Consider the following 25,503-nt stretch of genomic DNA (forward strand, 5'->3'; position numbering starts at 1 on the left):
TTTCTCATTATTTTCAGGGAAACTAAATGAAGTTGAAACCATCCAAACCAGTGTGCTGGGTGATGAATCCCACTTCACTATAAAATGGAGGGACTTTACGACTCTTTGTTGTTACTAAACACGCAGATGTTGTAGGTTGTGTGCAAATTCTCTGGCAGATACCAAAGGCTGTGAGAGATGTGACAAAAAAAGGCTTTAAGAAAATGTGGACTAAAATTTAGCAGTGATAAAATTCACAAACTTTTCACTAAAGATGGGTATTGGTGTTTTAATTTGTTTTTTTGGTATTATAAAGAGATAAAATCTGGAACAAAGTACGAACAAACTTAAATTAGTTACTATTTTTCACTTAATGATAATAAGCCCACATATATTTACTTTACTTTTAGTTTAGTGGTTAGCAAGAAGGTTTGAATCCCGGCTGGGGCCTTTCTATGTGAAGTTTGCATGTTCTCCTGGTGTATGCATAGGTTCTCCGGTTTCCTCCTCCAGTCCAAAAACTTGCAGGTTAGGTTAATTGGTGATTTTAAACTGACCCTAGGAGTCAATTTATGTATGTATCAGTGGTGGGCCGTCAGGGCCTGCAAGGCCTTCTCTGCTGGCCTAAACAATATCTTAAATAAAATAAAATGAACATCTGTTTGTGATTTTCTTAATTAATATTTTATTTCATTTCATATCTTACTATTTTATTGTCTGTCCATTTCCTTTCTCCTGGCTGCGCTGCTGCCAGACGTATATTTTCATATTGACGCATTTAACCAATCATATTTCAGCTATCATTGGTTGCCAGGCAAACAAATCTGCCGGGAGGCCAGAACAATCGGGTCTGCTGGCCCTAACTACATCTAGAATGTAGAAGACAGCGTAGCGAACCCTGAACCAATGTTATTAGACTGTCTCTGACGGCCCCCAACAGCCCATTGCAGGCGTAGGTGGTCTGATTGGCTCTAAGCAGACATATGGAAACGTCATTTTAATCACATTCGATGATTGGGTAGATTTTGACATGACGTCTGATTTCCGTTTTATACAAAACATCAATGGCTGAAGGAGGAGGAGAAGTTGATTTGGTGGCAAATTTATTGTTGCAGCCATTTGCCCAGAGGACTTTTACTGAGAAGCTGGACATCGTAAAGAAAGGTCAGCTAACTCCGAAGTTAGCGAACCTGACACAAGCCGGTAAAGGATTTGTTCGCCACTTTCAATCAGCAAATTACGAACGATACCCCTGGCTTACGGGTGTGGGCGTGTTCCCTGCTGCATTAATTCTTCACAAGTAGATTTGAACATTTTACTTAATAATATTGTAATGTGATGTCATTGATGATTTTATGAATCACGTTGCTGTAGTAGTTTTATAGGCTTTATTAAGGGGTGGATTTGATTCAGACAGAGCACCACTGAAGGGTTGCCAACAGTCCCTTGAAATACGGAATCGTCCCGTATTTAGAAACAAAAGTACGGTTCTGTATTGAGCTGAAACGGGACACAATTTAAAATGCAAGAAATTGCATCTAAGAAATGCTAAATTTTCTGGGGGAGGACCCCCTGACCCCCCGCAAAAATGAGGTGTCCCTATTACAGTTGCCGACCATACTGAAGGCCCATGTGTGAAATGCACGGCCCGCCACTGGTATGTATGCATGGTTGTTGTTGTCTAGTTTGTCTCTATGTGGCCCTGTCTTTCACCAAAGCAGCTGTGATAGGCTGAAGCCTTCCAATGACCATCTTCTGGATTGAGTGGGTATAGAAAATGGATGGATAAATAAGAATTTAAATTGGGCCTGGAGCCTATTTCATAGGCTACCAAGTTTTGGTACCATTTCCAATGCTAACTAGACCCAAAGAAAGTGAAAAGGGAAGTTGTCAGAGTGTCAGTAAATACATAAAAATAAACCTCAAATGCAGTACATCAAGGAGGCTGTAAATGCCATGTTAACAGAGGAATGCAGAGTAACTGAGACAAAAACAAAAAAACCACAAGTCCGAGCGAAGGTCTTCATATTGAGAACTAGTAGTCTGCCGGTCACGGCCGAATGAGCTGTGTGCTGGCTCCTTTACATGAATTATGGGAGCCGATTCCTGCCTGAGCGATGATTTCCTGCTTCTTTTCTCCTATTTTTTCTTTCAAGAAAGAATTATCTTATCATCTTTTTTGCCACATTGCTCTGCCATGGGCCATATATGCACGGATGAAATGTTTGCAGATGTACAACCAATCGCGTGTGATGACAAGCAACATATCACCAGGCTAAAAGGGTAGTGAGGGGGGATCTCCCTCCAAATGTATGTTATTTAATTTAGTCATCTAAGTACCATAAAAATTGTAACTATCAATTTTAATCAAATGTTCAATCCACATTTGATATTTATCTTTTAGCATTAATGATTATAGGCTACACATATTGTAAAAATAACAATTTACCAGCAGTTATAAAGTTTCATATAATTCCAATTAATAATTTAACTGATTTTCCTACACACATACCAATCATAGGTCAAAGAGCAAAAACTAACTAAATTAAAAAGCCAGATTTTATAATAAATGGACAGTCCTATTGCTGAGCTGGAACACTAAAAAGAGCCACAATCCCCATTATAGTGACAACTGGAGGAGGACAGCAGGAGGTTGGCGGTCTTACAAGTAGACCTAAGAATTCAAGAAATAATTAGGGAGGTGGCACTGACAGGTGTCCAGTTAGACACTCCACTTGACAATGGGGCCGCTCCAGGCACATCAGTTTCTGAAGCCCCCGACACAGACAGTCATCCACTGCCAGGCACATCAGGGACTCATGGCTCCACCAGTGAGGCATGCACAGACACATCGGTTACTCAGGGTACATTTGGCATGTTCATGTTGGAGACCAAATAGCTGAAAATGAATAATAAATATGTTTTTTTTTTCAACCCATGGTGGTCTATAGGATCCTTTGCTGAAATATCAACCATCAAAACGGAAACATCTGCACTGAAATATGCAACCAACAGCATATCTTTTGTACACAAAATGAATAGTTTTGTTGCTGCTCTTTTGCAACTGGAATTAATAGTAAAATACTAATATTTTTTTTCTGTATATGATAGGGAACATAAAGTAAGCTGCCTGTACTTGTTGTGAATGTTAAACAATGTTGTTCTGTGATTTTTGTAAAAGTAAAAATCAGTACAGTGTCATGCTAAAGACATGATAAGAGAACTTTTTAATGTAAATATGAAGGAATGTTCGGTTTGTCATGTTATTGTGATGTAATGTGGTTCCATTCTGGAATCCTGTGATGATTTATGAGTGTGTTCACAATTCTGCCTTCACTGGGCCAGTTTGACTCTCATGTTGTCAAAATTCAAGATGAGTGAACAAGGTCAGTCTTCGCACACGCTAAGCTCGGTGTTTAATGAACTCCGTCTGGAGGGAAGATTATGTGATGCAGTCATCAAAGTGGAGGATGCTGAATTTCAGGTCCACAAGGTCATCCTCTGTAACATTACCAAGTACTTTCGGTAAGGAAATCTGATGGATTTATCTCTTTACTTGCACAGAACATGTTTTTGTTTTTTAAGTTAATGTTGGGAGTCTAAGAATAAAGAATAAACTGAAATTTTGAATCATTTCTAATAAAATTGATTTGTCACATATTATATTACGGAGCTGGTGGACATAAGGAAGTAAATAAGCGTTACATTTGAAAAACGGTGGTTTGAGACCAACAGTGTCGGGTTTGAAATGCCATATAAATGTTTGTTTTTGTTAGAGCAGTAAGTTACTGATGGTGCTTTCAAAGACAAATGGAAATTGTAATCTTAAACTGATTTTAAACTAATTTTGAACTTTCAACTAGTAAAACAATTTAAGAAAAATACCAATTAGAAGTCCAATTTGCTTGTCTGGATATAAAACATAAAAGTATTGGTACATTAAAGGACTGGTAAAACATTTTTAACTAATTTATTTCTTTAGTTAAATTACCTTGAGTGTTAGTCACCCTAACAGTGAGATTTGTAGTAAATATTAAAGCAAAAAAAACACAAGTAAAAGCGTTTCAGCTTCTTATTTTTAAGGTACGGCTAATGCAGCATCACCTGAAGTTGAAGCTAAGTGGATATACAGATGGAGGAGGCTGGATAACATTACAGAGCGACGTATGTTTCCCATGCAAGTCTGATTGGCTCACTTAAGGAATGGGGTCTAAAACAAAATGCCAGGGTTGTGATTTTTTTTATCGGTAGTGATGTTAGACACACTAATATATGTTCTCAAGCACAGAAATAATGATTTTCTATCATATATCCCCTTTAAGTGGCAGTGCTTGTTGTATTGCATTGCATAAAACTGTGATGTATCTTTGTTTTTTTTGTATGATAAATGTATAAATTCAATACACTTTGTACAGAGTTTACTCTGTATTCATTCAACCAGGCTACTGGCTCCCAGTCTTTATGCAGCAATTTACTTGCAGTATGAACGTGCCTCACAAGGGAAATAAAGTCCTATTTTTGTTGATGTGTATAAGGGATCATCAGGGTTTGACTGTACATTTCCAGCTTTTTTACATGAAATGCCTTGGTTGTAAAGATGAGAAACATTTTGAAGAGAAAAATTTTAGGTTGACTTTTTAGGTTGGAAATCACAGAACTAATCTATCATCCAATCTTCTAACATCTCCATTTTTCAAAGTCAATTGTTCAGTTGATTTCATGACTTATGATCTCATGAGAGTTTAAGACCCAATATGACTACTCATCAGTTAAGCTTCACAGTTTTTCTGTGTCTCTGTTCCACTTTTGTCACTTTGTTGGATCTGTTTTGAGTGCAATGAAATTAGAAAAGAAAGGAAAATATTGCATGCTGTATTCTTCAAAAATGCAATTCTCCTCTGTGTCGTCTTCTCAGAGCTCTTTTCACACGCTGGTCCAACCCAGACCAGAACGTTTATCACATCCCTGGCCTGTCTGCTGACATCATGCAGCTCATCCTCAACTATGCATACACCGGCTCTGTTTCTGTCACAGAGGCCAATGTCCAGGAACTTCTTCTAGCTGCTGATCAGCTCAATGTAATGGATGTCATACAAACCTGCTGTGACTTCCTCGAGGGGAAACTGTGCCCAGAAAACTCTGTCGGGATCTGGCAGTTCACTAATATCTGCATCCACCTCAAACTGCGCTACAAGGCCTACCACTACATCATTGAACACTTTGAGGAGGTTGTGGCCGGTGAAGAGTTCCTGCAGCTTTCCATGGAGGAGCTCACTGATATCGTGGATAAAGATGACCTCATTGTGAGGCAGGAGAGCACTGTGTACGAGGCTATCATGAGGTGGATCGCCCATGTTCCAGAAGAGCGCGAGAAACACACCGCAGCTCTCTTATCTAAGGTACAGTAACTTCTGTGAATATGCTTAATTTAGTATTCAAATCTTGGGTTAGAGTTAGATCCTTACAAATGTAAAATCAATGCTTTACTAAGTGTTACTTCACTAAGTGTAGCTACAGTCCTGGAACAACCACAGAACAAAACAGTTTTCTTGGCCCTTTAACCCACAAAGCATTAATTTGATTATCTGAGATGATTGTGGCCCGTCCAACATCTGTAATTGTGCTGCGTTTCAATATTGCTCTTCACACAATCAAGCCATTTCTTTTACACGCCATTGTTTCTTGACATTATAAAGTCGGCACCCCAGTCTTCTATAGTCCAAGAGAGATACTGTTCCATGATGGCAGAACAATTATCTGATTAGTTTAGATACAGTTTATAGGCATGGTTGGCTTATGTGAGGCCATTGCGCTGTGTTATGTCCATTATAACATCACAGTGTTTAGGATGGGGTAGACTTTTTCTCACCTTAAAGGAAGCCATGATTTTAGCCATGCCCCAAAAATTCTGAACAGGAAATATATGAAAATCTCTTTCTTTATTTTATCTCTTTAGCTGGTTTATTTATTATCTATTTAACTGTCCAGTTCCACAAATCAATACAACATAGCCTTCAGTCTCAGTTTTAATTTGTTTTTAGTCATAACACATGCAAGCATCTGAATTAGATTTTACTCTGAATTTAAGATGTAGTACTGATTAGGAGTCAAAGGGCTTAAAGCTCTGTAGACAGGCAGACAAAAGAAAGCTTATTCTGGTCATGTCATGGAATTTGCTCACAATGAGAAAATTAGATGATACAGCTACCCTACCTTGAGGGGGTATAAATATTTTTCAAATTTGGGTCTGTAGAATAGATGGGGCCAGGACACATGGAGCTTAGAATATTTATAAAATGGTGTGAAATGCTAAAATGTTGGTTAATCACTTGAATATTTTACCTTATATGCTACAGCCCATAAAGTTATATTTGTGGATTTTATATTGTTATCTCTGTGTAGGTCAGAATGGCCCTGTTGGGTGCAGAGTACATCAGGACCAATGTGCTATCCAATGAGCTGGTGAACAACAACACCGAATGCCTGTCTATGATTGATAATGCCACAAGAACTATATCCCACATCGTCACATACAGACTCTCTTCTTTTGGGATCTGTAACCCCATGTTCCGCCCCCGCCTGCCTGGTACCATCCTATTAGCCATTGGGGGCTGGAGCGGTGGTGATCCAACCAACGGCATTGAGGCTTATGATATCAGGGCTAACCGCTGGACAAACGTGACAAACAATCTTGAGCGTCCTCGTGCCTATCATGGTGCTGCCTTCCTCGATGGGTATGTGTACTGCATTGGTGGCTTTGATAGGGTCGAGCATTTCAACAGCGTACGCAGGTTTGACCCGCTGACACACACTTGGCATGAGGTGGCACCTATGTACTACCGCCGCTGCTATGTGAGCGTGACTGTCTTGAACGGATGCATCTATGCAATGGGAGGCTATGATGGACACACACGACTCAACACTGCAGAGTACTATCGACCTGAAATCAACCAGTGGAGTGTTATTGCATCAATGCATGAGCAGAGAAGTGACGCCAGCTGCACAGCCCTCAACAACAAGGTGAGTGGACTGAAAGAGCTGCTGGGAGTCATTAGAGTGAGAGATTTTCCTGGTGTCTTAAAAAAACTGCCCTATAAGGCTATAACACGAACAGTAAAGAAAAACAGTCTGTGAACTTTTTGAAAAAGAGTTGTGTCAGAGTAAATGTATTAAACAACCAGGAACAGAAGTTATTTCTTGTGAAAAAGAAAGGTCCACATAATGAAAAGTTTCAATTACTTTCAGTAACATTGTGCCACAATGGTCATCATTTCTGACGGAACTTTGTAAATACAAACCACAACCCTTATATGGTATTTTAATTTAATAACATATGTCTGTACTGCTAAAATATACAGAAAACAAAAGCTTTTGAACACAAAGTAAAACTACCTAATGTCCCTTCTTTCAGGTTTACATTTGTGGTGGATTTGACGGACAAGAGTGCCTACAGACAGCGGAGTATTACAGCCCAGAGACCAACCAGTGGACAATCATCTCCCCCATGATAAAGCGGCGCAGTGGAGTAGGAGTCATTGCATATGCAGGGCATGTCTATGCAGTAAGTGAAGGAAACACAGCCGACACACAGGGTACATAGAAAGCGTTCTATAATGTCTGAAAGCTTTCATCAGCAGAGCTTTTAAGCCAATCAGACTCACAGAGGGGTCTACCAGCATTAAGTTGGTGGTAATGGTCAAATCCATTTTCCGACCACAGTTAACTGTTAATTTGATTGATTATTGATGTTTTGGCTACATTTATTCACCATTTAGCTCCGCTAAAGATGATGAGCTTTAGGAAACCTAATTTGATGGGTATTCATCCATTCAATTGAGAATTTTTCACTCAGAGTCAAAACTGTTAACCTCATTCATCAGAAGTCATAATCTGGAAATCACCAACATTTGTACAAAGATATCAGTGCCAATCTGTTCACATTTTTAAAAAGTCTCATGCGGTGGTACAGTTATTTAAAAAGAGGAAATATTTCTTCCTTCATGTAGCTTTCTGTAAAAACATATGATGAAATGTGCTTAAAGTGCAGACTCTCAACTTTAATTTCAGTGTCTTCACATCCTAATTAGAGAAAATGTTTAGTTTTCTAGCTCTTTAGTATGCAGAAAGCTCTTTTTCAAATAAAGGCCAAGGTCTTCATTTACTTAAACAGCTTTGGGTACCAGACCTGTTTTAGAGGGAGACCTTTATGTTTAATTATCAGTGTTAAGTATGACTTGTTATCTTTGTACAATACATTGTTTTAATGCCACAAAATCAAATCTGGAGTCATGCACTTAAACACTTACATATAATTTCTACATACGTTTGTGTTCATATACGAATAAACTGTAAGTCCATTCATTCCAATGATGATTCCTGTAATCTCTGACAGCTTTGTTCCCCCCCTCTGGAATTTGCCTCCAGTACTTTGAGTAATTTTTGCTTCAGATTATTGGAGAGAGGCCTCATTGTGGGCCAGGAAGTTGCATAAAACAAACAATTAGCTTGACAAGCTGTGACCAAACACTTAACACTTCTGGCTCCATATCAATAAAAATTCCATCTAATCTTAAATGTATAAAAACGGTCTTAGTAGGACTTTTAGTATGTCAGAAGTGCATGCACACCACAGGAAACAGCAAATGGATGGATCTAAACTGATGAAATGCGAATTAATTAAATGCCATCATTGTGCAATGATATGTCACGCTGGCAAATGCTTAATCCAGTACAACAAAGTGTTAAAAACAGCATTTATTTTCCATGGAATAGATGGGATAAAAGATGATAAAACTGAAGTTTTTAAACTTTGGTAAGCACATAAATATTTCACTTGAACTGGTAATCAGATTAATGCTTTTACAGCCTGTGTTCTTACAAGATATAAGTGGTGTGTGACACATGTGATTCATGAACTACAGAATCTTGGTTATCAACAGGTCTGCTTGTTCGCTGTTCTGCACTAATTCGTCTTGCTTCTGGTAGACTGCTTTATTCATAATTGAAATAAGCTAGTTGTGCCTGTGTTTGTAGAATAGCTCTGTTTTAGGCTGTCACCTGCAAAACTGAACTGTCCCATCAACTCTTTTTCTGTTCAACCAGACACAATGTTGCACATCTTAGTCTCCTAATAAATGGGGTGACACTCTTAGAAAAATTGGTATTTATCAAGAAAGAAAAAAAAAGACTTAAAAGACCAATTATGTGCTGAGGAGTAGGTTTCAGACTCAAATGTTAACACAAACAGAACGCTGACAGATAAGAACAAAAGAAAAAGAAAATTAAGAAAAACTTGCAAACTAATATCCAGAAGAGAGTATCCAGAAAAAGTAACAAAATCCAGAACACTACTAAAACGGGCAGGTCAGAACTGCTGACCAAGCAGAAAAGAAAAAGGACTGTATGCAGAGAAGAACAAAGAAAACCAATACTGAGGGGAGTGATGATTAACGGAACACAGGTGGTAACTATGCACCAAACTAGAACCGAGTGTTAGAGAAGAGGGCAGGAGGCAAATTTACATTTTACAACATTACAACATTTAGAGATTGAGAACATCTACAAACAGCCTCAAAAAGATAGAGTCCAGACCATAACAATGGATCATGACATGTCGTGTCACTTCATTTTTGCTCTTGCAGGTTGGCGGGTTTGACGGCAACAACCGTCTGCGCAATGCTGAGGCCTACAACCCACAAACCAACACTTGGGAAACCGTGGCCTCTATGATTACGCCCCGCAGCAACTTTGGCATCGAAGTAATTGAAGACCACCTCCTTGTTGTTGGGGGCTTCAATGGCTTTACCACTACCTACAATGTTGAGTACTACGACTCTACAGTGGATGAGTGGTCTGAGGTGTGTGATATGGAGATCTTCCGCAGTGCCCTAAGCTGCTGCGTACTGTCTGGACTCCCCAACATGACTGAGTATGCTGTCCGCCGTGACGCTTTGCCGCTGTTACATTTTGAGGAAGAGGCGGAGACAGGGGACTCTACCTAAAACGTCTGCGGCTGTTTAATACTGCCCTGCCAAATGCCACCATCCAAGACAGGCCTGGCTGTAATTAAATAAATTTCTTGGTGCATCAAACTCTCGTTGAGCAGGACGTGTTTTCCTGCATAGTTCCTTACATTTCAGTTTGTTGAAGACGTCTTGTGTGAGGACAGCGTGGCGTCCATCTTGCAGACACAAAGTTTGACCCAAAGCTTGCCATTGCAGAGAAAAAATGTGCCTTTTTGCCTGTCTGGTGAGTGTGTTGGTGAGTTAACAAGTCATTACAAGTTGTGGACATTGTGGCTACAAAGTAGTCGAACAATTACCAACAGCTGGAGCATATTAGTTACACTTTGAATACTGATAATAATACATTGATACTGACATCAATTTATCTCCATTTCTGTAACGGTAACTCAGTGCACTGTCTGAGTAATACACAGCAAACTAAACAAGTAACTTGCTCAAACAGACACATACCCTTTGTCTAATCGGATTTTCTGGATAGTTCCCTCCAGCTAGAAACATGCTCATGGAACATTTGATAATTTCTTGATATTAAAGGTGAGGTCTGAGATCTTGGAAAAACGGTTCCAGCAAGCTATATTTTTGAAAATACACAACCTTGCCTCTCCCTTCAGCCCACCCCTCGAAACCACGCCTTCAAAACACATGACCGAGTCACGAGTCTGTGAATGCGCAGGGGGGAGGGGGGAGGGGGGCTGACGGTTGATTGGTGTGTCAGAATCCAATAAAAGTAACTCTCATCATTACTTCTATTGGTCAGACATTTCCTCTGGCTACACCCTCTACAATGGACTAAAAGATTTTGTTTTTTTTCCAAACATTCTATTTTAGTGGGTGCAATGGGGTCGTGAGGAGGTTTTCAGACAATATGATCAAAAATGCTCCAGAAAACATCACAGACCCCACCTTTAAGAGTTGCTTCACTGAAATAAACTGGTAGTGCTAGTTCTACCAGTCGACCCTAAAATAGTGGAAAAGTGAATCCATTATTGAAATCTGACTTTTTTTTTGTTTAGTGTCTGTATTAAGTATAGGAATTTTACAGTCTTCTCTGTCGTGCCACAAAGATCTAGATACCTTTTTTTACTCAAAATCTGGTGGAGATGCTGGAGGAGTAAAAGAAGTAAGGAAGGAAACCAGAGAGCTGAATGAAAGATGGAAACATGCTCAGAGATTCAGTCTCAGTCTCAGTTGCTGCTGTTACTTGACTTTCTGGCTGATGTCAAGGACTGGATGTTCCACAATCTCAAACTAAATTTGGACAAAACTTGGATTATTCAGGGGGAGGAAAAGCCTGAATGACTTCAGTCTGTCCTTTTCTGTTTTACTGCATGTACTCCCCCTTCTCTCTCCATCTCCCTGCCTCTCTCTTAATCTCTTCTCCTCTGTTTCCCTCCACTTCACTCCCTCTTTCTGTCCTCTGCATTATCTAACAGACAAAGCGTTGGTTTCTCGGTTTTGGGCAGTCACCTTGAGGTGAACAGTGGAGAGTTTCCTCGCCATTATCCATCTGCAAAAATATATGTATTATGAAAGTGGGCACATACAGGGCAGATCTGATTGCTTCCATATATAAACATGTGGCTTGGGAGAGGGGATCCTTCTCACTCATTCAAAGCATGACTGGACTCTGAAGTAGTGAACATGATTAGGTCAAAGCTGTATGATTTCTGTGCAAAACAGTTGTTGTGTTAATGTGTTACAGAGTGTGTTACAAGGAAAATTACAAGGCAAATAAGTGCATGTAATGTGAAATCCTGGATATTCACTGCTTGATTTTCTATAAATACTCTGGCACACAATCTGAAATGGCACACAGCGGCAACATTATGCTGTCTTTGTTTGGTGCAGTGTTGAAGGATCCTTGTTATGCCTTGAAAAATACTCTTACAATCCAAAACTTTGGCAGGACTCAACTTTGGCAAAAAACAACTATAGACTAAATCATATAAATCAATCAACTATAGCAGCTCATCCAGAACGCTGCTGCTGGAGTTTTAACTCGGACTAAGAGATGTGAACACATCACACCAGTTTTAAAATCTTTACACTGGCTTCCAGTCAGTCACAGAATAGATTTTAAAAGCCTGCTGATGGTTTACAAATCCCAGAACGGTTTAGGCCCAAAATACATCTGTGACATGTTCAGTGAATATAAACCTAGCAGAGCTCTTAGATCCAAGGACTCAGGTCAGCTAGTCCAGTCCAGAGTCCAGACTAAACATGGAGAAGCAGCATTTAGCTGTTATGCTGCAAACAAGTGGAACAAACTGCCAGTGGAGATTAAACTTTCACCAAATGTAGGCATTTTTAAATCCAGGTTAAAAACATTTCTTTTCTCATGTGTCTATGCATGAAACCTGCACGCTATCTTTGAACTTATCTAGACTGTTGCTTGTTTTTGATCATTTCAATTCATTTTAATTATTTTATTTGTTTCTATTTATATTCTTTTACATACTTTTATGCTTCTTCCACTCCCAGCTGTAATGCTTTTATTTTATGTAAAGCACTTTGAATTGTTTTGTAAATGAAATGTGCTATACAAATATACTTGACTTGACTTGACTAAATGAACATTATTATATTTTCTCATACACACTTATAATAACTTAACATATAACTGAAATTTTGACCAAAAAACATAGTGAACTATGGACAAAATGTTACAGATTATACTGTCAAAATATAAAATACGTCAAATACAATATGATGCATTATCATTCATTACAGTCTCTTTTAAAACTCTACCTTGAACAAAAGTTAAACAAATGAAGTACACGATGCTGATGTAACCCGTTACTCACTAATATAAGTAAAAGGATTCATTGAAAGGATTTCCTTAACAGAACACTTTTATTGAAGAAAAAGGGTCTGCCGGTACTATCATTCAGGCAGACAAGGGTTGAAAATAAAGCAGTGTTTGCCTGCAGTTCCAGAATCACTAAATTTGTACACTCAAACCGAATTGCTAAACAATAGTTTAGGTAAAATTCTCATAAATTTATGAACTTAACAGTTTCTGTGATTTAGTTAAATCTTTGTGTGGGCTCTCAGCTGCTAGCGTAACATAGCTGTGACATCGACAGATGAGTGATGAAGAGAGTGGAGAACTGTGTATATCCTCACCTGTATGTGATACACTTTGTAGAGGTATCCACAGATTGCTCATGTGTCTGCTCTTACATGTTAAAGACTTGCTGTACGTTTTGGCATCAAGTTTACTGTGTTTTAGTTTGCTGTTGTGTAGTGTAACCACATTTTGAACTTTTAGTTCTGTCCCTACCACAAGTGATATATCTGTGTGCATTTTCTTGCTGTTGTGGCCAGATACTCACTTATTTTAAAAAAGAAAGTACACCCCCTTGCAATTCTGAAGTTTTACATATCAGGACATTAAAATAAAATAAAAACCTAAATCAATTGGTCCTTACGAGGTCTTAAAATCGAATAGATACAACCCCAGATGAACAACAACTCATAGCCAACACAGTATAATTGCTCATTGAACAAAAACTAAACCAAAATGTAGAAGCTGTGTGTGGAAAAACTTCATCCACCCTTACTGCTTCCACAGGAATTAAAATGGTAAGTAGCAGCCAAGTGCTACTCATCAAATGCCCTTAATTAACTTGATAATCAGCAAGTGTGACCACCCATGTAAAAGTAGAGGTTTTGGCAGTTTGCAGGTCTGAGTAACACAATGCCAAGGAGGAAGAACGTCAGCAATGACCTTTGAGAAGTAATTGTTGCTGCCCATCAATCTGGGAATGGTTATAGGTGTTATGATCCATGGGTTTTTGTGTTTTCGTTTTCCAATGTGCTGTTTTTTCTTTAGTTCATATTTTGATGTTTCGTGTTTTAATTTGGTAAGATCCTGTGCTTCGGTTAATTTCTGTTAGATTTACTGCAGTCTTCTAACACCTGGCTTCATAACTAATTGCCTCATCTGTCCTTAATCCCCTGATCACTCCATCGGTATATAATGTTGCTTTGTTCAGTTGTCAGATCATTGATGTTGCTTTGGATGTAGTTGCTGTCACTGTATATGCCTTTGTTTCCCTGTGGTAACTCTGTCAGTCTCTCAGTCTATCAGTGAGTCAGTTCATTTTAGAACTGGCAGGAACAGATGATTTTTTATAATTGAAGTGTGCCTGACAAATTGAAAATACTTTATTTTTCACATGACTCTATAATGAAGCTTTCTGTGAGCTAATATTTGAGTTTATATACTAAAAGAGCTAAAAGCAACCAAAAACCGACTGCGATTGCAGTTGGTAGAAAAGCTATGGAAACTCATGCACACCATTGAGTTTCTTTTGGACAGGTGTTTAAATATCCAAAGGAAGAAAAAGACAGAACTCAAGCACACTGTCCTCTCTTACTTTTCTTCACATCTGACCTTACACTTTTATCAAAAAAGAGGGCTCTTACATAAAAGGACCAAAAGGACCAAACATAGTATTTCCAAGCAGCTGAGAGCAGACTCTCACTCATTGTCAGTGGAATGGCCAAATAACATCCCATGGTCCATCCTCAGGACTTTTTTTTTTTTGGTTATTTTATGAAAAACAAAGTTTCAGCTTCTTGAAATTCTAATCTCATGTGGCAGCATGACAATGCTGACACAATCAGCCACTGCGATTTGTGTCATTAAAGTACTTGAAACAGATTGGACCATACTTTAGTGGTCAGCGACTTACCCAATTATCTTGACATACAGAGGTACTTTAATGAGCCCTTTGGACTTAATAAGGAAAGCAATGCATGAAAGCACGTTACACCGGAAATTAACTACTTTATCAAGAACCACTATGGTGGAAAGTGGAAAAAATGACCGCCTAATCAGAGCTGATTCCTTGTATGTAAATTAAACTATCATTGGTAAACATGTCTGTAAACTTCAGGCTTCAGAGAAAGTCTGCCACTCTGAGTCTATGTGTGAACAGGGCATTATGGACCTGTACTCTTGACTTCAGATCATAAAGTGCCATTTCCTCAGCATCCAGTGCCACCAAGTTTGGATGCTGAATGTAAACTGTAAGGTGTAATGACATACAATGTAAGTTATTAGGAACAATGGGCTGATGAGGGTAATTGGATGTTTGTGCTGTAAGTGAGCACACTGACAGCGACTCCACAAGTCTTTTCATGACCTGACCTGAGAGTGAAAAATAAGGAGACAGTTGCCCAAATGTATGAAATGACTCATTTGAGCATGCATGTGACGGTCTTACTGTACAAATACAGGCTGACAATCCAAACCACCCACACACATAATATACATACTGGAGAGCCCTGACATGCACAAAGCACAGAGGTTTTAAAAAAATTATTAGCTGAAGTTACTTGGCTGATGGTCGATGCTCTAAAAGCCCTGTGCAATACAACTTTAATAGCACTGGCAACAGGGTACACACACTCTCACACACACACACACACATATATATATATATATATATATATATATATCCTCGGAGCCATTTTCTCTTCCCTTATTTGCAATGTCTGGTTTCTCTGTCTCTTCCACTTTCTGTCTGCCATTCTCCTTTGTCTGTGTGCCCGCTCTGTAGCCGGCAGCTAACAGTAAGATACAGCTTCTTGCTCATAAAACCAGTTAAACACACTCAACCAGTTATTGTTGTGTGTGAGTGACTGTCAGCAAAGTGACAAACGATGCAAAATTAGGCCTTCGCTGACAGTTAAATCATGATGTCGACAGTGTGGAACCAGTGTGTGTGTTTCTGCCCATGCCCAAGAGTAAATGCATGTTTATGATTGTATATACAGTTATATTGTATTATGTGATCTCTTAACATTAAGCCAAACATACTGTACTGTGTTATGTTTCCATAAGTCCCATGTGCCTGTGTGTGTGCGTGTGTGTGTTCAGAATGAGTGTGTATGAGGTAGAGAGCAGCAGTACATTGGATGTGTGCTTGTGTGAGTGCGCAGCGCCTGAGGGCTTTGTTTGGTACTGGTGCAATAAAAGACACATTAAAGAAAGAGCGAGATCACAGAAAAAACATAACACACATAAATGGTATTTTTTTTCCTCTAAAAAAAACCAAAAAAACAAATCTGTGCGGGCGTGAGAAGCAACAGAGCAAGGCTTCACATGATGCATCTGCTGAGAAGTCCTACAAATGCAAAGCACGGGAATCTGACATTTGTTGTAAAGCAGAGAAGGAAACATACGCTCTCTAAGTGTGAGGATGTGTGTCCTCTAAGAGCTGCGGTATCGTTGGTTGTTGGTTGCACAAGCAACGAGTAAAAAAAAAAAAAATCAGAGAAAAATAGGGGGGGATGAAGAAAGACAGAACTGTGGATAAGAGGAGGACAGTGGCGTAAAGATAAGAGGGGGAGGACAGAGAAGAAGACAGGATCAGTGGTATTGAGTAGAGGTGAAATCCATGTTCCTGTCATGCTTAACACCTGTCTCACCCTCAATGTTTGTGTTTTTGAGAGGCCGGAGCGTGTTTTATATGTAATGAACAGACAATAGTTCTCCCTCTGGAAAACATTTATTCTTAATCCCTCTTTCACACACATAAACACACACACAGATTATATCGTACACCCTGTACACTCCATCTTAACTTGTGTGTGCCCTCTGTCTTTTTCCTCATACTTGTGTGTCCGTTGTAAGAAACCAGATTGACAATGCTGATCTGCCTCAGAACAGTTCAACAGCAACTACACGATGTTGTAGGATGTGGACTTTTTCTCCCCAGTGCATTGAGAATTATTACAGAGCAAGCTGAAGTGAACATCATAAGCGGAGAATGTTGATGGTCAAGATCCTTGGCAGGTATTACGATGAGTAATTTGGCTAGCTTGCTCGTTGTGCTCACCACGAGTTGAGATCTGGAAACAATGCATCTTACTCATGGATTAAGGAAATTCTGTTGCATAAAGGTGTTCATGGTTGCTTGAGGTAGATTTTTTCACATTTGCGAACATTTTCAGGCACATAAGGGGGAATGGAAACACCTAACAGTACTGATGTAGCGAATGTGTTACTGACATCACTGAAGACATGAACGATCTGCTTGTTCCTGTTCTAGACATTGAACTTGCCCAATAGTCCCTGACAGAGGTGGGTAGTAACGAGTTACATTTACTCCGTTACATTTACTTGAGGAAGTTTTTGAAAAAATTATACTTCTAGGAGTAGTTTTAAATTACGATACTTTTTACTTTTACTTGAGTAGATTTGTGAAGAAGAAATTGTACTTTTACTCCGCTACATTAGGCTACAATGAGCTCGTTACTTTTCTGTCATTATTTTTATCCCCCCGCGTACGCCTCATTTTAATGTTTTATTTTGACAGAGAGAGCTGTTCTTGCTGTTCTTTGTCTGGTCCCTCATCTAGGATCTGTTTGCCATGGGTGACCCTACCAGGGGCTTAAAGCCCCAGACAACATAGCTCCCAGACTCATTGGGGCACGCAAACCCCCCCACCACAGTAAGGTGACAGCTCATGGGGAGACAAAGAACAGCTCATAAAAACCCCTATGATGAAGAAAATTGGACACCGTGTTCCTTCGCCCGGACGCAGGTCACCGGGGCCTCCCCCTGGAGCCAAGCCCAGGGATGGGGCCTACCGGCGAGCGCCTGGTGGCCGGGTCTGTGCCCGTGGGGCTCGGTCTGGCACAGCCGAAGAAACGACACGGGTCCCCCTTCCGACAGGCTCACCACCCGTGGGAGGGGCCATGGGGGTTGGGTGCAGTGTGAGCTGGGCGGCAGCCGAAGGCGGGGACCTTGGCGGTCTGATCCTCGGCTACTGAAGCTGGCTCTTGGGACGTGGAACGTCACCTCTCTGCTGGGGAAGGAGCCTGAGCTGGTGCGCGAGGCTGAGCAGTTCCAGCTAGATATAGTCGGACTCACCTCGACGCATGGCTTGGGCTCCGGAACCAGCCTCCTCGAGAGGGGTTGGACTCTCTTCCACTCTGGAGTTGCCCGCGGTGAGAGGCGTAGAGCAGGTGTGGGCATACTTATTGCCCCCCGGCTGTGCGCCTGTACATTGGGGTTCACCCCGGTAGACGAGAGGGTAGCCTCCCTCCGCCTTAGGGTGGGGGGCCGGGTCCTGACTGTTGTTTGTGCTTATGCACCGAACGGCAGTTCAGAGTACCCACCCTTTTTGGAGTCCCTGGAGGAGGCACTCTCCTCCGGGAGACTCCCTCGTCCTGCTGGGGGACTTCAATGCTCACGTGGGCAATGACAGTGAGACCTGGAGGGGCGTGATTGGGAGGAACGGCCCCCCCGATCTGAATCAGAGTGGTGTTTTGTTGTTGGACTTCTGTGCTCGTCACGGATTGTCCATAACGAACACCATGTTCAGGCATAAGGGTGTCCATATGTGCACTTGGCACCAGGACACCCTAGGCCGCAGCTCGATGATCGACTTTGTGGTTGTATCGTCGGACTTGCGGCCGTATGTCCTGGACACTCGGGTGAAGAGAGGGGCGGAGCTGTCAACTGATCACCACCTGGTGGTGAGTTGGCTCCGCTGGTGGGGGAGGAAGCCGGTCAGACCTGGCAGGCCCAAAACGTATTGTGAGGGTCTGTTGGGAACGGCTGGCGGAATCCCCTGTAAGGAGAAGTTTCAACTCCCACCTCCGGCAGAGCTTCAACCATGTCTCGGGGGAGGTGGGGGACATTGAGCCCGAATGGGCCATGTTCCGTGCCTCCATTGTTGAGGCGGCCGACCGGAGCTGTGGCCGTAAGGTGGTCGGTGCCTGTCGTGGCGGCAATCCCCGAACCCGCTGGTGGACCCCAGTGGTGAGGGAGGCCGTCAAGCTGAAGAAGGAGTTCTATCGGGCCTTTTTGGCCAGTGGAACTCTGGAAGCAGCTGATGGGTACCGACAGGCCAAGCGGAACGCAGCCTCGGCGGTTGCTGAGGCAACTACTGCCTACACATCCAAAATTTCGAAGAAGAGGAAAAAAAAAGAAGCGGTCTGCCCCCAGCTTGTGTGCGCGCACACTGGTGTGAACTCACGTGCACAACCTCGTCCACAGAGGGGGAGGGGTTTGGAGCTTGGCAGAGGTTGGGGGAGGGACCTGAAAGTTGCATCAGTCGAACATTTTCCGACTTTAGACTCGGAATTTTGAAAACCTGCCGACGGCAGCTTTAATTAATTAAAACTTATTTTATTGATGGATGAACTCTAATTTGCCTAAAGATAATTATTTTGTAATTTCGTCTGTCTGATTGAATGGTTGTTAACAAATTTAACAAATAAATCAGACGTTACTCAACATTTACTCAGTACTTGAGTAGTTTTTTCATAAAGCACTTTTTTACTCTTACTCAAGTAATTATTTGGATGACTACTTTTTACTTTTACTTGAGTCATATTATTCTGAAGTAACAGTACTTTTACTTGAATGCAACTACTCTACCCACCTCTGCTTCCTCTGACACGAACGAATGAACACAATACGCCCTGTAATGAAGGTAATGTTCATTACTGACTTTTGGTCTTGGAGGTCACAAGAGTAATATGTTAAATAACGAGGCACAAACAAATTGTAATGTGTTTTAATGAATGTGTGTATTGACAACATGTGGGTGTGCGGGTCCTGTGTTGCCCTCAGCGGGGAATGAGGGGGGACCAGGCCTGTAAAGGGGAAACATCCAGTTTGTTAGTAGCCTGAAGGCTCTGTGATAAGTATACATTTAGCTAAAGGATGTGATAAACTGTGACTATGCTGTCTGGTAATAGAAATATGTGTGTAAAGTCACTCACCTATGTCTCCTCTCCAGGGTGCTCGGGCAAAAGAGTCCCTACATTTAGTCTGCAGCATTTGAAGGTTCCGGGTCATAACATCTGCTGATTGGTGTAGGGGGGAGTGCACCAGAATCAGTTAGGAGAAGTCTTTTTTAGATTTAGTACTATGGTTTAGACATGCTAGGAAGTATAATTGATTGATTTTATAATAGAGGGTAAATGTATTTTAAGGTTTTTGTGTGTTGTTGTTCTGGGGATGTATAATGGGAGGAGCAGGAATCCTCTAGGGGTTTGGTTGGTAGAGCCAGAGTAGGATATAAGGCTGCCAGTTGTACCACACACACCAGAGAGTTTTCCTGTTGCTAGAAATGCTGCCAGGACCACAGTGCTCCTGGTCCGCAGTATGTGTCTATATCAAAGTCTGTCTGATGTAAATGTTGGTGAATAAAACACCCGGTTGGTTCATCACCACCTCTGCCTCAAGCCTCCTACCTTGCGTATCCAGCCGCTACATGCCCATCCTAACACGCCCATTGAAAATAATTCCTGAAGACTTGTCTTTTTTTTCTTTTTTAAAATCTATTTTGTTTGTGTGCTCCTAATTTTGTTTCTGATGAGTGACGACTTCGGTATTTGTTACAGTTACGTGTAATGGAGCTTACACTGCCTCTAGCTGGCAACACAGTGCAGCCTAAGTCCCTTTCAGGCAGGTTAAGTGTTCTGGTCAAGCATGCCACTGAGTTTTAGAAGAATTAGCACGTCATTTTGATTTTAACAATGGGATAAATATTTAGTTTTAATTATGAAACATTTTTAATCAAAGCTAAATATTCATTCTTTAGTTCTAAAACTTCTATATATCTGTGAACATAGGCCATGTTAAATCTAATTCCTCCTTGAAATACAAACCTGAAATGCATAAATGAACTGAAACATATTTACAGTGTACAGCTTTCCTCCCAATACAGAACGTTGAGCCATAAATATCAGGGAACTGAGGTGCAAAGTTTCTCCTCCATTTTGTCTTCCGTGCCTGAATGGATGTCTCTCGTCTATTGGCTGTGCAGGTATTCATCTCAATGCGTCAGTCAAAGTTCAGTCTACTCAGACCATGGTGCATCAAGAGCTCACAGAGCTACCCGCTGCGCTGTTTGTGTGCTTTGCTCGTTGCAGCCACTAATTGTCTTTGTGTTGGTGCAAGCCATTATAAATAATGGATTTCAGAGCGAAGCAGTGCCATCGATGTGTTCTGTCTGAAAGGGCCATAACTCCAAACCCAAAATCTGTTAATGGAAACAAGCATGATATATGTTTTCTTCTCTCAATAGTTTGCTTTAAATTTCCTTTGCAACTGGATCGTGACTTTTGACTGTCCTTTTCTCAACAATCGTTCATCCAGTCAGTGTCATACTTGACAAGGCTATTGCTCAGGGCCTGAGGCAGTTTGAAGTGGGTGAATGATTCATTCCAAAGAAACATAAAAAGGACCTTTAAACCGCAATGACTGCATTAATGTTGTGGAGACTCATCATTGTCACTGATAACGAAAATGCTTTGCAAAGATGGCTGTGCCTGGTCGAAGCATGAATTTCACCTGAGAAAAACCTGCAGCTTATAACTCAGCTATATGGGAGTGTTTTATGGAGAGATCCACTGATATGGTGCTCTTTAAGCATTGCAAACTGAGAGGGACTTTAACAGCAGCGTAACTGCAGAAGCACCCGAGTCTGTTTGTCTCTATTTACGTTTATATGAACACGCTCTGTTGGTTGCACTCACACAAATTTGATTGTCTAGATGGTTCTTCATCACCCACATGTGAAATCAAATTTCTGCACTGTGACTGTTATGATAAGGTAACATAAGACTATGCATCATTATTTTGTTATATGAGTCAAGCTAACTTTATAGACTATTGTTGCAGTCTATCAGTCATTTCAGTCTTTTTCCTTTCCTCACACTCTTGGTCTTTAATGGTCAACTGTGACCGTCACACAAGCACACTTCTTTTCTTTGGTACATGATTTAGTCACAAAGGTATCTCGTTGGAAGGCATGTTTTATTTCTCACTGATTTTCAAAATTTAAAGGTGAGGCTGCAGCGAGAATTGGATCAAGAACTGAGTTGTGGTATCTCTGCTTTTTGCAGATGACCATGGTCCTCTGGCACCATTGCAGGAGGCCCTTAAGTGCTCACACGAATGGTTTGTAGTAGAGTGTACTATGGCTCGAATATACTTCGAAATCTGTGGTCTTCCAGAAAAGTATATCGGGTGGGGTGGTACATTAGTTTCTTGTTCTTGTTGGCAGGTAACCGGACTGTCAACAGACATGCTAGTCTATTATAAAGAACAAATCTTCCCCAAGTTTTTCTGTTTCTCATATTTAAACTTCTTCAAATTTAGAAGTCTAAAGACAGATTGTATCAACTCACAGTTGAAACAGTATAAAAAAATTATAACAAACTTACCCTTTTATGATAGACTATATGCAAGACAGATAGAGACAGATAATGTCACTAGCGAAACCACTCAAAGGTGGTAGTATTATAACTTAATGTTGTGCCTTGTTAAAGAGGTGCCTGCTGGACTTCCTTGTATTCCAGCCATCAGCTGACTTGCCCCTGGGGAAAACCAACCCTATTCTACCGTCTGTGCAACAGCCTCCAATGACTACCCGGGAGGTCAAATCACTGTCACTCACATTGATATGAAGAGAACGATAGAAAGCAAGGGAGGAAGAGAGAGGAAAGAAAGTGAATATACACGGGGAAGTAAGTAGAGGAAGAGTGAAAAGAAAGGGCACACATAGAAGGGAAGAGATGAGAATCCAAATGAATCTTACTCACCCAACGGACAGACTGTCAGGCTCTCTGTGCATGTATGTGTGTGTGAGTGTGTGTCTGTCTTAGTTTCTAATTGAAATGCGATGAGGTGTGAAACACCCCTTTAAAAGACCTATCACTGTGTGTGAAGCTAAATCTGTGCTTGGGGCCTATACTTTCATGTGTGCAACACATACCAACTCATTTTAACCACAGACACAAAGTAAGGTGTGTGTTTGTGTGTGAGAGAGTTTGTTAAATCTAAATGTGTCGGTGCTATGTTCGTGTGAGGGTGCACATATTTGCAGGCAACATGTTTGTGGCAATTAAATTTATGTATCAGGGCAAAGCGAGCACTTTGAGCAACATAAACACGTGAGTTTACATGTTTGTCCACGAGCCCACAACAATAAAGAGAAGTGTTTCCAGTGGGTGTCTGTGTGTGCATGTGAGTATGAATATGACTGTGAGTACATGTGTGTGGATACATAATTTAATTTTGCTGTCTCAGCCCCTTGTTAAGGAGCCATTTAGAGCTCAGGTTGAGTTTCCTCAGCGTTTACTGACACTTCTTTCCTCCTCACTGCCCCTCTGACTTGCACCATCTTTTCTCCATCTATGTCTCATTATATCTGTCTCTTCCTCTCGCTGTCTCCTTTCATTCTCTCTTCTTTGACCCTATCCTCTCATCCTGCATGGTTACTGCACAACCCAATCATGTACCTGTTAATCAGTCGGTTGTCTTGCTGCCCGTCGTCAAATTCTTTTCATTATTTACAGATAGAAAACAGTCTGGAATCACATGTTTACTGTTTGGTGCTGGTCCTAAAATACACTGCTCATGCATATTGGATATTACACAAATTACAACAGCCAAGAGTGCAAGTTTTCACTCAACAATGGGAATATTTTTGGCTTATTACTTAAACAGTTCAGCTGTGGTTGCTGAAACTAGTAGTACAGTCCTTCTGGTGTATGCTTATTAACTGTGTTTTTGCAAAGTGTAAAGGTGACTGCAATGCTTAAAACATGAATAGATTTTTTTCTTTTATTTCCATGCACAAATATGCACCTTAGTGCTGCAGGTGTTTGCATGTAGGTGCTTAAATGAATATGTGTGGGCGCTTATAAAAGCCCTCCATACAGTATGTTCTCTATCAGATTGTTGAACCGTGATATTACACTCTAAGCTTATATACATATTCATCCATTTGCACACACATATATACCCACAGACACTGAATGTCACTTGCCCTCCAAGGCCCTATTAAAGCGACACTGTGATATCATCGGGCATAAATATCCATATTTTAAAAAGAGAATGTACATTCACTTTTTCCTGTGAGGTAAACATGCTCGAGGGCAGTTGCGCAGACAAAAAATATTTCATCTAAAATATATAGCTATAGCTCTCATTCTCTTTTCACCCGTGTGTTTAAAGCCAAACAATTATTGGTTCTGTCCTAAAATCTTAAATTATGCACACATTGCCAGAGTCTTCTAATTTATCTGACAAAATCTTTTGTATACTCATTAGTTTTTATTCTGATAATGTACTTTTAATCAATGTGATTCGCAACATTTTGCCTCATGCAGCCTTAAGCTTGGTTACAAACTGAACACAAGTTTTACGATTGAAACTGGCATATATTGATTGCTTGTTGATACCAATAAATACAACCCATAACACGTCTTGTAAAGTACCACGCCTACGGGCACCGGGAGGGAAATACCACTCGTAAGAGTGTTCCTCATCAGACAGATGTCATTCTCAAGTATTTCATTCATTAAGCCACAAAGTCCTCATAAAGAGCAAGGAAGCTTGCAAGGAGGTTCGCTGTCACTCATGCACCTTTGTGTGATGTAAGGTTTACAACAACATGACAGCTGTTGTTTTTTTACCCTTTTCTGGGTTAGCTTCAGTTAATAACACATTCTTCTTAGAACTTGACCGTTACCTTCATGGATGTCATTTTTACATGCAGTTTCTCTCACAACCACAAAAGGTTGCATCATCTTTTCACATAATTACAGGTCTTGTTTATTTACTTACATGAATATACGATCCATGAGAATGTTTTGAAGAGGACAGTCTCGTGAGCACGATGTCATGAAATTACAGTGTTTGAAATGTGTTCTCAACAAATAGCCTCCAGCAAGTTATTCGCATTTTGTAAAAAAAAAAAATACACTAACTTTTAATTGCCAAACATAATTAAACCTTTAAGCAGTGTCAGATCTTTTGCCCATATTTGGAAAGTGACATCTTTTCAAAAGACCATTATCTGTCCCTCCATACCTGCTTTATCCAGTTAAAGCCCTCTGCAGCTGATATTGTGTGAAATATTGGGCACACTCTGGACAGTGGAGTCAGACAACTCAAGTTTAAAAACTTATATATCTTTATTGCAGAATATAACTGGAGTTTGGTGTCTAGGCTCTGATCACATTACGCCCTCTGAACATGTTTTCTCAATATGATCTAGGAGTGATGAGTGAATTTCTGCCCTGGAGTCCACAGGTGGAGGCTGAGTTGGTGAAGGAGCTGAGTAGAAAGACAGCAAAGATTCAACATGGGGTGAAATAGGAATTTTGCAGCATTAACAGACTGTGCAGATTGGAGGGGTAGGTTGGATAGATGACATGTGGGGGGTGAGGCAGACCACACATGAAGCAGCAGCTGACTGCCTGAACAAGCTTTCAGGTATTGTTCCATTCCATTACATGGCTAGCACGGAGAGACAGATGACCATAAAGGCTCAAAATCAATCTTACAGCCAGTTAACCAAACATGCAACCTTAGAAGCAAACATAAAACATGCAAACCTACCAACAGAAAGGCCCCAGCATTAAACCATCCTGCCACCCCAAAGCCATAAAATACATGTTTTTTTTATATATATACAGTATATATTCACCCTAATTCAGATGTCTAAACCCTAAT

The 25,503-nt window shown here is 40.6% G+C and overlaps 1 protein-coding gene across 1 annotated transcript; it reads left to right on the plus strand.

Annotated features, from left to right (window-relative positions):
* The first annotated feature begins 3,352 nt into the window (after positions 1-3,352).
* Positions 3,353-9,980, plus strand: klhl10a (kelch-like family member 10a). The gene is made up of 5 exons (XM_075450366.1): positions 3,353-3,504; positions 4,895-5,378; positions 6,382-6,999; positions 7,391-7,540; positions 9,621-9,980. The coding sequence occupies exons 1-5, from the start codon at positions 3,353-3,355 to the stop codon at positions 9,978-9,980; spliced, it is 1,764 nt and encodes a 587-aa protein (XP_075306481.1).
* Positions 9,981-25,503: the final 15,523 nt, after the last annotated feature.

This window comes from Odontesthes bonariensis, chromosome 18 (genome assembly GCF_027942865.1).
Source record: "Odontesthes bonariensis isolate fOdoBon6 chromosome 18, fOdoBon6.hap1, whole genome shotgun sequence".
Lineage (NCBI taxonomy): Eukaryota > Metazoa > Chordata > Actinopteri > Atheriniformes > Atherinopsidae > Odontesthes > Odontesthes bonariensis.